The sequence below is a fragment of the Salvelinus sp. IW2-2015 genome, linkage group LG3, assembly GCF_002910315.2.
Source record: "Salvelinus sp. IW2-2015 linkage group LG3, ASM291031v2, whole genome shotgun sequence".
Lineage (NCBI taxonomy): Eukaryota > Metazoa > Chordata > Actinopteri > Salmoniformes > Salmonidae > Salvelinus > Salvelinus sp. IW2-2015.
The window spans coordinates 23879542-23894004 of NC_036840.1; the positions used below are offsets into that span (position 1 = coordinate 23879542).

The 14463-nt window shown below is 45.5% G+C and overlaps 2 protein-coding genes across 2 annotated transcripts in view; one reads left to right on the plus strand and one right to left on the minus strand.

The window, feature by feature from the left end:
* The window catches only part of LOC111953219 (apoptotic chromatin condensation inducer in the nucleus-like), a 28636-nt gene extending 26978 nt beyond the window's left edge, over window positions 1-1658 (plus strand). Inside the window, 1 exon segment of the mRNA XM_023972342.3 lies at window positions 31-1658. Coding sequence (XP_023828110.2) covers window positions 31-366 — 336 coding nt within the window. The 3' untranslated portion in view covers window positions 367-1658.
* Window positions 1659-2361: 703 nt separating this feature from the next.
* LOC111953227 (LIM domain-containing protein ajuba) lies at window positions 2362-14101 on the minus strand. Its single transcript, XM_023972353.3, has 8 exons — window positions 11297-14101; window positions 9416-9517; window positions 6563-6630; window positions 6311-6373; window positions 6009-6139; window positions 5751-5802; window positions 4603-4671; window positions 2362-4287 (listed from the first exon to the last, which is right to left on the minus strand). Exons 1-8 carry the CDS (start codon window positions 12861-12863, stop codon window positions 4183-4185), a joined length of 2157 nt encoding a protein of 718 aa, XP_023828121.1. The 5' UTR covers window positions 12864-14101; the 3' UTR covers window positions 2362-4182.
* Between the last annotated feature and the right edge of the window lie 362 nt (window positions 14102-14463).

The window sequence follows — 14463 nt, forward strand, 5'->3', positions numbered from 1 at the left end:
GTCATTAATTACTTTTGTTCGTATCCCTAGGCAAACCAGAGGGGAAAAGAACGGGAAGAGCGACAGAAAGAACGAGAGAGGAGGCGGAAAGAACAGCAGGAGGAGGAGGACAAGAAGCGAGAGGAGGAGAGAAAGGAGAGAATTAAAAGCAGAGAGAAGGAGGGAGGAGCTGCGGTAAGCACTGGAAGTGTGAGTGTCCGGGGATCTGAGGGAGACCGAGATAGAGAAAGGGAGCGAGGGAAGGAGAGAGAGGGGGAGAAGAGGAGGGACAGTGGTGGATTCAGACCCAGAGGTCCTGATACTAAACCCTCTACTGGGTTCCGACGCTCCCGTAGCCGTAGCAACCCCCGAGACAAACGCCGTTGAGTGTTCAGTTTGACGGAGTGAGAGAGATGGGGAGGAAAAAAGGATGGATGCAGTCCCTCATTCAACATACAATTGGAACACAGCAGAAAGAGATTTCTAGTCCCCCTCCTTTACATTAAAACCACTTCCATAGTCTTCAGGTTAACAGGCTGTTCCTCTTCTGGCTATCCTGTCCTTTGTGCCAGGGAGACTCCTATTTAGAAAACCCCAAATCCTCACTCAGTAATGCCGTCTGTCTCTCACATGTTCATAAAAATCTACATGTATGGTCACATGTTGATAGTTTAGTGAACCGAAAAATGTCTGCCTCCAAAATGGCACCCTATTTCCTATATGAAGGCCCCTGTCAAAAGTAGTGTACTATATGGGGAATAGATACGGTGACATTTCGCTCTCCCGCTTCCTCCTATAGCTGTCTCATCTGTCTCAAGCTTCTCATACGAAGCAGTCCAGAGGCCTATTCTGAGCTCTGGAAATTCTCATGCGTTTTAACCACAAATGGAAAGAAAGGGTGGAGGTTTGCCTCAAGGCCTGGAACAGAGTCTTGTTCCACCAATCTCTGCGGGCACACAGTAATAAGACTCTTCCCTGTAATAATCKATTTAAAAATAGCAGCCCAGCTTACCAACCCCCAAATGTGTTCTAGAATCAATTTTAGTATTTCAAAATCCAGTGAAGTTATTTTTTCTACGACCGGTACCAAGGCCCTTTGTAGGGTCATGTGAAGGTTATTTTTTCTGCTTTGATGTTTTATTATGATGAATCATGTAAATCTCAGCCTTGGATGGTTTTTGTGTGTTCTAGTGTGTGTGTGGTGTGGTGGTGCTCTGCTCTCCCTCTCTCCACACACTAAGGTTAAAGTTGGTCATGTGTCATTACACTGAAAGCAGCATATGTTAAAGAACATTAGGAAACTGTCTTTTTGCCTTGTCAGAGGGGTAGGGACATTTTTGTGTGGGGGACTGATTTCATTTATGCGCACTTGGCATGTATACTGTTCTTTTTAGGTTGTTTGGGTAGGGGGGGTCCAAACGCACTGGGAGAATCTGTGTGGCACGATGTGAAACTGTCCCAACGTGAAACTATCGCTTTCTTGCTCTCTTCCTTATTCACTCAGTGTACCCTCGACCCTCCCAGTTCTTTTTGTAAATGAATCAGACGAGTTTAACTTAGATTATTACTGTTTTAATATTGTTTTTAATTTGTTTGAAACTGATTCTTATTTGGCTGTTTTTTTTCCTCCTGTAAGTGCTGAATGTACAAAGAATTCAAAATAAATGTAAAAGTTTAAATGTTGTCAGCACATTCTTTAATATAGTATCGCAAGTCACATTTTGTAATGTTGTTCAAGTTCCTAGGAGACTGTTGATAATTCAACAATTGCTTATTCGGGAGATTAGTAAATTATATGAATACGAATATATGAATACACTACATGGCCAAAAGTATGTTGACACCTGCTCATCAACCACCTCATTCCAAAATCATTGCCATTAATATGGAGTTTCACAAGAACAGCATTTAAAGTWGTTTTTCTTCTCAATTTCGTGGTATCCAATTGGTAGTCTTGTCTCATCTGCTGCAACTCCCTTATGGACTCTAGAGATCAAGGTCGAGACACAACCCAACCAAGCCGCATTGCTTCTTGCCACACTGCTCGCTTAACCCGGAAGCCAGCCGCACCAATGCACCAATATCCTCCGGATACACCTGGCGACCGTGTCAGCGTGCACAGCGTCCGGCCCGCCACAGGAGTCGCTAGTGCACAATGGGACAAGGAGATCCCTGCCAGCCAAACCCTCCCCGAACACGGACGACGCTGGGCCAATTGTGCCCCATGGGTCTACCGGTCGCGGCAGAGCCTGGACTCGAACTTTTGTGTGTATTTTATTTATATACACACTATARATATACACACACGGATATCCCAAATACTAGGTTTGATTTCCACCTTCTGGCCACAGATTGTAACTGCAATAAAGACTACCTCAAAAGTTGAACACACAAAGGAAAATATTTATTAATTACAACGATACAGGAATGTTTTATTTTTTTACTTTTACAAGAAGAAACACTTACAAAATATCTTACGGGTAAACAAGTCAAATTTTAAGTGCAAATTGTTTGCTAGTGATGGTTAAATACAAAAACAGGTTAACCAGATCGATAAATCCCTTCTATAGCACAGTCGGGTAGTAAAAACAAAACCATAGTTTGGTGTATTCTTCTTAGCCTGGTCCCAGATATGCSAAAAGATGCCGTGACAATTACCATAAGAGTTGCCAAGACCGCATAAACTGATCTTGGACCTGCTATATTCTTCTCCCAGTCTGGTACAGTGATGGTCTGCGGAATGGCAGGACTCATTATGTCGCACCTGAGTGGTGTTCAGTAGGCACACAACTGAAGAAAATGCTAAACTTGTCCAGAAAGAAATACTTATTTTCATCTTCCGCCAAACGTATGTGCCTTAATGAACTTGCCCCCGGTCATATACATACATACAGGGGTTTGATCTGTAACGGATTACAAAAACGAATCCGTTAAATTACCAGCAAGATTATTACTTCTAGTGTTTTAAATTCAGAAAGGCTGTTTGCAAAAAATATATATATTTGACACCTTTTGTTTTCTCAATGACATTCAAATCATAATTGAAAAAAGGCGCAAYTTTAAGTTTGATCCACCTAAAGAAGTCTGACCACAAGTCAGAGGCCACTATGACGACGTACCAAATGTTTGATGGATRGCGGGAAAATAAGAAAATAGGCTTTGTAGGCTACAGTCCAATGTTGCGACTGCTGTCAGCATTCAAAGATTATTCAACTTTAATAAATGKTTGGAGGTAAGGACGACAGCAGTGGTTTAGCCTACGGGCGATACGAATATTACTTATTGATATCTATCTACATTATTGTGAATCACACTGCAGCTCTCTCATTTAGCTATTTGCGCCGTACGGATTGTGGTTGTTGTAGATGGCTGTTCAAATGTATGTGTATTTTTACCCAATAATGGTTGAACTGAAAAAGTTTAAACTGCCTATCAATCAGTTTTTGCGACCAGTGGATAGCCAGTGAAAAATGCACTCTTGTAACAGTTGCATACTGCGGATCCCAGTTTATGGAATACAAGTTTGAGGGAGTTCTTACCTTCTAAACTCCTCTGTGGTATTGTGCTCAATACTGTCAAAAACAAGTTTKATTTAAGACCACGAATAGGGCTTTTATTGCTCAATCTAATTAATGTTGATAAAAAAATMATCCATAGGCCTAATGGACTCYCGCACTTTTGATAGACAAAGGGTAAATCTGTAGTTGCTACCTCAATTTTTGGATTTATAAATTAATGATACTGTATATACCCATTGATTCTTTAAGAATATACATTATAAATGGCTCATGAGCTTTAGTTCAACTATCACATGCCATGATAACCCAAAATACTGTAAACTTGTTTTTCTCCAATGTTTGTAAACATTATTTACAAACACTATAGCCTCAAAACATGGGTATTTTTRTTTCTTTCTTGTATACAAACATTGGAGAATGGTTAGTCCTTGCATCCATGGCTCTGTCTATTAATCTTAGAGTGGTTTCATTTCGCCAGGGCCATCCCTCAGCGTTTAACCAAAACAGAGGCAGGGTGCCACTTGAGGGGAAAGTAATCTAAAAGTAACAAACTAATCAGATCAGAGCAAACCCATATATTGGTGTGCAATAGAGAAAAAGAAAGAGTTTGTATGAGAGTGTGAGAAAGAAAAGGGAATGTTTTATGCATAGAGTTCCTTCCTCAGTTGTGTTGTGAGGGGAAATGTTATGAGGCGCACACCCGGGTCATGTGACATGAATGGCAGAGGAGATGAGAGTCCAGAGGGAAGCACTGGGAGCCCTGCTGATCCGAGAGCTGCTTCCCACATTCCTGAGGAATGAAACAGACATGGAGAGAACATTACTTCTGATCTGAGTTCAGGTATAATTCTTCATAAAGTACATACAGTAACAGCTCACTACTATGGTCAGTGTTTTACAACCCTAGTCCCGGTGACTCGCAAGATGTTCTGGGTATTGTTCCAGTACAGTTATCACACCTGATTAAACTATCAAGCCCTAGKCTAGTTGAATCAGGTGTGTTATTGCGCAGCTGGAACAAAAGCCTGCTCACTCTCAATGAACACTGGTACAGACTGACCACATTACGTAGTAGGTGTTATTATTAGATGAAGGCCATACTAACCTCACAGTGGTAGCACTCAAAGTGATAATCGTTGTTCATAGACATCACCCGGAGTATCTCCTCGCTGCCCTGTAACAAAACAGCGGTGGTGAGATTAGTGCACCACAATCATGGCCAAAAGTATGTGGACACGTGCTAGTTGAACATCTCATTTCAAAATCATGGGCATTAATATGGAGTTGGTCCCCCGTTTGCCGCTATAACAGCCTCCACTCTCCTGGGAAGGCTTTCCAKTAGATGTTGGAACATTGCTGCAGGGACTTGATTCCATTCAGSCACGAGCATTAGAGAGGTTGGGCACTGATGTTGGGCGATTAGGCCTGGCTCACAGTCGGTGCTCCAATTCATCCCAAAGGTGTTCGGTGGTGTTGAGGTCAGCTCTGTGCAGGCCAGTCAAGTTCTTCCACACCGATCTCGACAAACCATTTCTGTGTGGATCTCGTTTTGTGCACGGGGGCATTGTCATGCTGAAACAGGAAAGGGCCTTCCCCAAACTGTTGCCACAAAGTTGGATGCACAGGATCGTCTACAATGTCATTGTCTGCTGTAGCTTTAAGATTTCCCTTCACTGGAACTAAGGMGCCTAGCCCGAACCATGAAAAACAGCCCCAGACCATTATTCCTCCTCCAAACTTTACAGTTGGCGCTATGCATTGGGGCAGGTAGCGTTTTCCTGGCATCCGCCAAACTCAGATTCGTCCAACGGACTGCCAGATGGTGAAGCGTGATTCATCACTCCAGAGAACGCGTTTCCACTGCTCCAGAGTCCAATGGCAGCGAGCTTTACACCACGCCAGCCATCGCTTGGGCTTGTGTGCGGCTGCTCGGCCTTGTGTGACCTACCACTTTGCGGGCTGAGCCGTTGTTGCTCCTAGACGTTTCCACTTCACAATAACAGCACTTAAAGTTGACTGGGGCAGCTCTACTCCCAATGTTTGTCTATGGAGATTGCATGACTGTGCTAGATTTTATACACCCGTCCGCAACGGGTGTGGCTGAAATAGCCGAATCCACAAATTTGAAGGGGGCGTCCACATACTTTTGCATAAATAGTGTAGTTGGACATTTGAGTGGCATGCAGTTATGTCTAACTGCATGATARGCAACAAACAACAAGAAACACATTGATTGAAACAAGAGACACTCACCTCAGCAGGTAAGATGGGTTGTAAGCAGGCAGCACATTTAGGAGCAAACGTTCTGCGGGGCAACAAGAGTTCCAATGGCAGAATAGAACGACATGTAGACCAAGCAATGTAATGTACTACTAATGTACAAACCTAACAAACTGTGCGATAAACTGAGTATTATCCTCTTGACCTTAAACAACTTGACAATTGAATGAATGRCGACCCCATCTGTATATCAACGCCTCAGTTTGACCTACTGAAGACACCCAGCCTCACCTGTTGTAGTCCGAGACACAGTAGATGTTGCTGAGGTGGTCGACGGTGAAGGGAACTCCGTCCAGGGCTTTGGAACACACCACACAGCGGAAACAACCGGGGTGGTACGAGTTCCCCATTGCCTGGAGGATCTGACGGACGAAACAGAAACAGATGGGGGAATGTGAAGAAAGGATTTTTGAAAACAAGGTTAGAAAATGTGGTTATGGTCAGAAACATTTTCCTTTTTTATGGTCATGGTAAAAAAATATACGGGCTTGAATGTTGAGGAGTCGCTGACGCACACACACACACACACACACCTGTTCCAGGATAAGGTGGCCACACACACTGCATTTCTCTGCTGCAGCCTGGAACCCTGAGAACTGACACAAGTATGGAGAGAAGAGAGAACAATTGAGACGTGATTTTATATCATACCATAGAAAAGTACTATTTAGAACTTTAATGCAATTTKCTGTAATGTCTAGGAGGCCATTGTTTAGAGATGTACTGCACTGATATCCAGGAATGGAATTGAAAGAGAGAGAGAATCTTTGGCCTTGCCCTCTTACCATGTAATCCTCTTTACAGTACACAGAGCCATTGACGTTGTAAAAGTCCTTGTTTCTCAGGGTGCGACCTAACAGAGAGGGAAACATGAATGACCGCAGAGGAACAGAGGGAGGCTTACCCAGATGTTTTCCTTYCTTTGACTATGTACCGTGTCCTCTGTGATATTACCGGTATTTAAAACYGTACTCATTCACATAAAAATACATCCGTGTGTCATTAAGTGCAAACACATTCATGGAGTGGCATGACTGTTCAAACTGAGTTTATCATAATCACCAAGAAACCCRAGACCCACTCCAATTTGCATACCGCCCCAACAGATCCACAGATGATGCAATCTCTATTGCARTCCACACTGCCCTTTCCCACCAGACAAAAGGAACACCTATGTGAGAATGCTATTCATTGACTACAGCTCAGCGTTCAACACCATAGTGCCCACGAAGCTCATCACTAAGCTAAGGACCRTGGGACTAAACACCTCCCTCTGCAACTGGATCCTGGACTTCCTGACGGGCTGCCCCCAGGTGTTAAGGGTAGGTAACAACATCCGCCACACTGATCCTCAACACGGGGGCCCCTCAGGGGTGCGTTCTCAGTCCCCTCCTGTACTCCCTGTTCCCTCATGACTGCACGGCCAGGCATGACTCCGCAACACCATCATTAAGTTTGACGACAACACAACAGTGGTAGGCCTGATCACTGACAACGATGAGACAGCCTATAGGGAGGTCAGAGACCTGGCCATGTGGTGCCAGGACAACAACCTCTCCCTCAATGTGATCAAGACAAAGGAGATGATTGTGGACTACAGGAAAAGGGGGACCGAGCACGCCCCCATTCTCATCGACAGGGCTGTAGTGGAACAGGTTGAGAGCTTCATGGTCCAAACACACCAAGACAGTCGTGAAGAGGGCACGACAAAGCCTATTCCCCATCAGGAGACTGAAAAGATTTGGCATGGGTCCTCAGATCCTCAAAAAGTTATACAGCTGTACCATCTTTCTATTATTCAACCAGACGAGCTAAATGACTTCTATGCTCGCTTCGAGGCAAGCAACACTGAAGCATGCATGAGAGCATCAGCTGTTCCGGACGACTGTGTGATCACGCTCTCCGTCGCCGATGTGATCTTTAAACAGGTCAACATTCACAAGGCCGCAGGGCCAGATGGATTACCAGGACGTGTACTCCGAGCATGCGCTGACCAACTGGCAAGTGTCTTCACTGACATTTTCAACCTCTCCCTGAGAGTCTGTAATATCAACATGTTTTAAGCAGACCGCTACAGTCCCAGTGCCCAAGAACACTAAGGTAACCTGCCTAAATGACTACCGACCTGTAGCACTCACGTCTGTAGCCATGAAGTGCTTTGAAAGGCTGGTCARAGCTCAACACCATTATCCCAGAAACCCTAGACCCACTCCAATTTGCACACCACCTCAACAGATCCACAGATGATGCCATCTCTATTGTACTCCACACMGCCCTCTCCCACTTGGACAAAAGGAACACCTACGTGAGAATGCTGTTTATTGAGAGCTTCAAGTTCCTTGGTGTCCACATCACCATAAAACGATCATGGTCCAAACACACCAAGACAGTCGTGAAGAGGGCACAACAAAGGCTATTCCCCCTCAGGAGACTGAAAAGATTTGGCATGGGTCCTCAGATCCTCAAAAATGTCTACAGCTGCACCATCGAGAGCATCCTGACTGGTTGCATCACTGCCTGGTATGGCAACTGCTTGGCCTCGGACCGCAAGGCACTACAGAGGGTAGTGTGAACGGCCCAGTACATCACTGGGGCCAAGCTTCCTGCCATCCATGACCTTTATACCAGGCGGTGTCAGAGGAAGGCCTTAAAAAGTGTCAAAGACTCTAGCCACCGTAGTCATAGACTGTTCTCTCTGCTCCCGCACGGCAAGCGGTACCAGAGCGTCAAGTCTAGGTCTAAGACTCCTGAACAGCTAATCAAATAGCTACCCAAACTATTTGCATTGTCCCCCCGCCCTATTTTACACTGCTGCTACTCTGTTTATTTTCTATGCATAGTCACTAACTCTACCTACATGTACATATTACCTCAATTACCTTGACTAACCGATGCCCCCGCACATTGACTCTGTACAGGTACCCCCTGTATATAGCCTCGCTACTGTTATTTTACTGCTGCTCTTTAATTATATATATATATATTTTTTAAACATTTTTTTACTTAAAACGTATTTTTCTGAAAACTACATTGTTGGTTAAGGGCTTGTAAGTAAGCAGGTCACTGTAAGGTCTACACTTGTTGTATTTGGCGCATTTGACAAATTACATTTGATTTGATGATGCAGTTGGCTTGGAATGCTTTCCGCTGAGTTAAAGGGAAAGTTCACCCAAATTACAAAATTACATTGGTTTCCTTACCCTGTATGCAGTCTATGGACAAGGTACGACAGCAATCCCATGCTTTGGTTTAGTTTCCACATGCTATAATTTGAGTATTTGTTGCACCATTCCCATTCAAGTCATGGGACCGATGTGAGCATTTTTCACTCATCTTTAAGTGACTTTGTTCTGCTTCTCAATCAATTTTAGATACTTTTGGATGATTTAAACATGATTTGCATTAAATTCTAATATCAGTCCTATGACTTGAATGGGATTTGTGCCACAAAAGCTAAAACGTAAGCATGTGGAAACAGTGCCTGGGAAACTAAACCAAAGCACGAATTGCTGTCATGCCTTGTCCATAGACTGCTTACAGGACAAGGAACCAATGTGTAATTTGCGTGAAATATCAGTTTAACCATTCAGGTGTTGTTCAACCAGCCAGTCAACGAGAGGTGTGTGTGTTCAACTCACCACAGGACACACAGGTAAAGCAGCGTGTGTGATAGAGGCTGTCCAGAGCCTGGCAAGCATTATCCGCTCCATACACACCTTTCCCACACTTCACACATGTACCTGCAACACAATAAATAACCTTTACTATACGTCACACTTGTACCTGCAACACAATACAATGAACAACCATTACTTATCAAGACATGGGCCCACATACTTTCCTGGTGAAGTCACCTCGTCAAGAAAACGTCTTGGCCTTCGTCAAACATCCCTCGTTACACACACACACTCAGTAAACATTACTGTATCCCGTACATAGGACTAATACAACTTGAAACCAACAAGAGACTTCAAGCCAGACACACAAGTCAACGCTCAAAAATTAGGAATTTTTTTTTTTCTGGTCACCTGCCTAGGGAACAACTCCTGGCCCTTCTTAAAACACCCTCTTGTTCTCAGCTCCAGTTAGGGCCTCTGTAGTGTTAACAGCTCTGAGCCTAGCTTAGCTGCCACAGTGAGAGGAAGTGGCAGTACAGTTCACATCCCCCGAGGGCTCACATACGGGAGCAGAAAAACAGGCTATAGCACACCTCCGCTGCGCACGCCATGCCAGGGTAACACAGCAGCACACGCATGACTCGCGTCCCACACACTGCATATTATAATGGCCCGGAGTCACTCCCGAACACACACACCCTGCCACACGACACACACACTGCCAGGCCAAAGCTGTAATCTTCTCTATGACTCATACTAATGGTCAGTGCTGTGTTTATCGCTACCGTGTCATTTGTCTGAACATTGGAGCAGAACTAAGCATTGGAGTTCAGTGTGTATGTATAGCTACGCTTCCTCTGCCCTCTATGGGAGGGGTTCTCAAACGTTTTGAGGGGCCCCTTTTGTGATAGCCAATTCATCAGGGAAACCCTCATAATCAGAACAACTTAGGGTGAGATTAAAATAGCACACAAGGAGTTTTACTATGACTTTGGCAGTGGATGGCTGGATGTACCAAGTCTCAGGCCTGGGAAGGAGCATTTTAAAGGCCTGCCTCTTGGGATCTAAGAGAATTTTGCAGTTTTAAAGCTAATTTCCTGCAATTTTACACATTTTTGTAATGGGCAGGGAGAAAACTTTGCCGTTTAAAAGCTTAAATTACAGTGCATTGGAAGTATGGATAATTTGTAGAGTACTGTGGATACCAATATCCCTGTGAGCCTCCCAGGCTCATGTTGCCCAGGGTTAATACTTTTACATTGTATTATTGTATTACACTAAACTTATTCCACGGATCCTTGACCAAATGTAGTTTAATCTGTTGTTGTTAGTAACATTCATAAAAATAATAAATGTATATATTGTTTTATCTGGCCTCGGACCCCCTGCAGTACCGCGGACCCCACTTTGAGAACCKCTGCCATATGGTACAATGTCTGTGCTTAACTCTACCTAWAAACCGTTGTATACCTAGCCTCCCAATGTGATTTACTGCTTTACATTATGGCTGAGTGACTGTTGCACAGACAGTCTTTGATGTGTGTATTTTTGCATGTCAACTATGATAATTACTCCTCATCAATTGATCTCTGCGTCCCTCTCTTCTCCTTTCTGTCTGATGTGGATAGCCTAGCAGCTCTACTTGTCTGGATAGGCCTTAGCTAGCCCACTGATGGCCAAATGTGTTTCTTTCCCTTTGCTTGTGTGGGAGGTATGTAGGTAGGTAGGACATGCAAGTCCCTGCAGGTATCGAGGCACCATCCATCCATCCATCCTTCTCTCTTTCATCTATCCAATCTGTCTATCCATCCATTCATCTATCCAATCTGTCTATCCATCCATTCATCTATCCAATCCTTTCATTGAAAAATAAATAAATGATGAAGTGGTTGATGATCTCACCAAAGAACTCCTGGCGATTCTCAGACAACGCCTCCCTCCCCGTTCCTGGCTCCTCCTGGGCTTTGATTGGTCCGGCAGCCGTAGCTGTGTTGACGAGCGTCACCGGCTTGCTGAGGGCCTTGGCATGTTCTTTGAGCATCAGCCCACCCAGGTGTAGTCCCTCCCCCTCCAGTGCTGCGTCTCTTAGCAACAGGCGCGTCAGTTCCTCTTGGTAGCGGGTCCCCGGGAGGTCCGAGTAGCGCGCCCGTTCCCCGCCAGCGCCCACGCCAGTCTCCTCCCCTCGGGCTGCTCCTGCTCCCCTCTCATCCCACCACTCGGGACCAGCCCGGTAACAGGCCGCTGCCGGGCTACCCACCGCAGGCGGGTACGAATGCCGGCTGTCCTGAACCCCTGTTCCTCCAGGTGTGGAGACCCCGTCCAGGTAGTCCTGCCAGCCTCCTGACCCAGAGTGTGCCCCGGCCCTGCCTGAGACTATGTATCCCTGTCCACTGGTGGAGCCCCCTGAGTGCAGGGAGGAAAACTGCAGCTGCGGTGCCATGGCGGCGGAGGCGGTGTACCGGGTGTCATAGCCCAGGCTGATTCCGCTGGTGCGGTTGCTGCTACAGCGGCTGCCCATGGGGCTTCCACCGCTGGCAGTACTGGAGGCAAAGCTGGACCTGGGACTGATCAGCACCGACTCTTGGAGACTGAAGGACGAGCAGGGGCTCAGTGCCGGGCCTGGGGGGAAGAAGAAACCTCCACCCACCCCTCCTCCTCCACCCATCTCAGAGGGCCGGTGTGGGGGGTGAGAGAGCGAGGCCGGCCTGGTGCTCTCCCAGAGTTCCCCTCCGGTGCTCAGCCGCTTGTAGAACAGCGCCTCCTGGAGGGAGAGGCGTTTGTGGCGCTCCGGCTCGGGGAGGTAGTGCAGCTCGGCCATTGCGCCACCACGGGGAGCGGAGCCGTAACCCGAGGAGGTGGAGGAGGTGGGGTATGCCGGAGGGGGGCCAGAGGAGTGGGACAGAGGAGGCTGGGAGAGGAGCTGCTGGCGTCGGACCAGCTGCTGGAGCTCCAGAGAGTAGCGGCGCTGGTTCATAGAGGCCTTGGACCCAGCTGGGTCACAGTCCCCCAGGCCTGACTCACGCCTCATCTGGATGTCAACGCCCTCCCCCAGGTAGCAGGAGGCACGCTGCTGGGGCGACCGCCGCCGGAGGGGGGCGAGAGTCGAGAGGGAGTAGGGTTGATGTTCGCAGTCAGCAGTTTGGGGGGAGATGGAGGTTGTAGAGGGGGAGAGGTGCTGGGTAGCGGAGACTCTCTCTGCCGGCCCATTCCCACCTCTGCCACTGGCCGGTCTGCATGCCTCCGTTGAGGTTGGAGAGGTGAGAGAGAACTGGCCAGGTGTTGATGGTGAGGAGGTTGCAGTGCTCAGGGTTGGTGGTAGTCCACTACTGGTGTTCCCACCGGTGTTCCCATTGCTGTTATTGTTGGTGTTGTTGACCAACTCGTTTTTCTTTTTAGAACTGGCGAATTTCACACTCCCTGAGTCAGTCAGTTTTAACTTCTCCAATAACTTACTTCCAAGTCGGTCCATTGTAATGTCTAACCTGGTCGTCTAAAACTCTGAATAATCAAATTAAATTAAATGCTGTTAACAAACCACTATGTTATATAAGTTAATGTACTCAATAAATACAGTGTGTGAGTTGGAAATACATTAATACTCAAGCATGTCTACAGTACAGTTGAACTACAGTAGTTGAAATGACAGAGACCCTTGCAATCTATATGCTAAACAAATACCCCCCAAATTAGAACAACCAACGGACAGACCTATGTAGGCTATATGTACATATACAATAAATAAAAAAAAACAGACGTTAAATAAGACGATTAAGACATTTTTGGAGGATCACATGACGATATAATCATGTTTGGACAACAGTGTTGAGAGTCATCGTGTCTTGGCTGTGGAGACTACAGGCAGACAGGTAGAAGGTAACGCATGTGAATCCATCGAGTTAGTAGTGACTACTTCTATTGTTCTGGCAATGTTGGAGATAAAGACTGATGAAAAAAATTGCTTTTTAGGTCACTTTCATGAAGCTGAAGTTGTTGTTGTCGGTCTCGTTTGAGACTAGGTAGCCCCACACCTGCATGTCTTCGGTGTGACGAAACGGTCCATTATATTAGGTTAGACTTGGTCACGTAAAGATGAGTTGTTTCTGCTATTCGTTGTTTCCCACGCAACTGGCACCAGTGTAAACTTAAATGCTCTTATTTTGGGTCCTTTTAATGAAGAAGCATTCCCCTTTGAACTTGTTTTAAAGRCAAATGTAGTCCAGTGAAGTTCCTTTCCGCACGATTTTCCACGGCAAAGCTTTTTGGCAGGATAACTCGTCGGGCTAGTGGGGACCAGTGGAAGGAGGAAAATAAGTCAGTTTCTGTATAAAATGTTGCGTGTCCAAACTCTTCTATTCACTTTAACAGAAACATGATATTGAAAATGTATATAAAAACGCGAGGGAAAAAAACGGATCAAACGAAAACATAACGCATTCGATGTTTCGAGAATGTATTATTGCTCACATTCCGCTTTCAAATCATTTTACTACAAAAATATGCGGATAAGTTTGAGAACGGAACTCATGCTGCCTTAAACTCTACTGACCGTTGCCAAACCAATTGTACCGTAAAAGTAGGCAAGCATTAATCCATTCCGCGAATGTGTCACAGCCTACAACAACTTCGTTTCTTTCTTTCCCCCAAATAARTTACCTCCCCCTCTTTTTCCTTTATCAGCCACTGGCTTGTTTTTTCCTTCAGGCCGGAACACCTTTCTGCCAGCAATCGCGAATGGATAACGTCCCAAAATATTTCGTCGTTCATACGCAAACTTCCCAGTGGGTGAACAATGCCATTGCAGAGTCCACTAGTTTGGGTGACAGACACATCAAAAGACATAATCTTGTTTTTCCTAATTATTCAAAATACATAATGTTGTTTTTCCTAATTATTCGTTATAAACCAAATAAGAGGGTATGCCTTATTTTCAGTGCGGGRTTAAATAGGAATCCATGTGGAATTGTGGATAAAACCTTTCAATAGCATAATTTATACTCAATTACAATCATAAATCATTGCATTCAGATTTTTCACATGGGTGGGTTAATGACTTATTACACAATTATGAC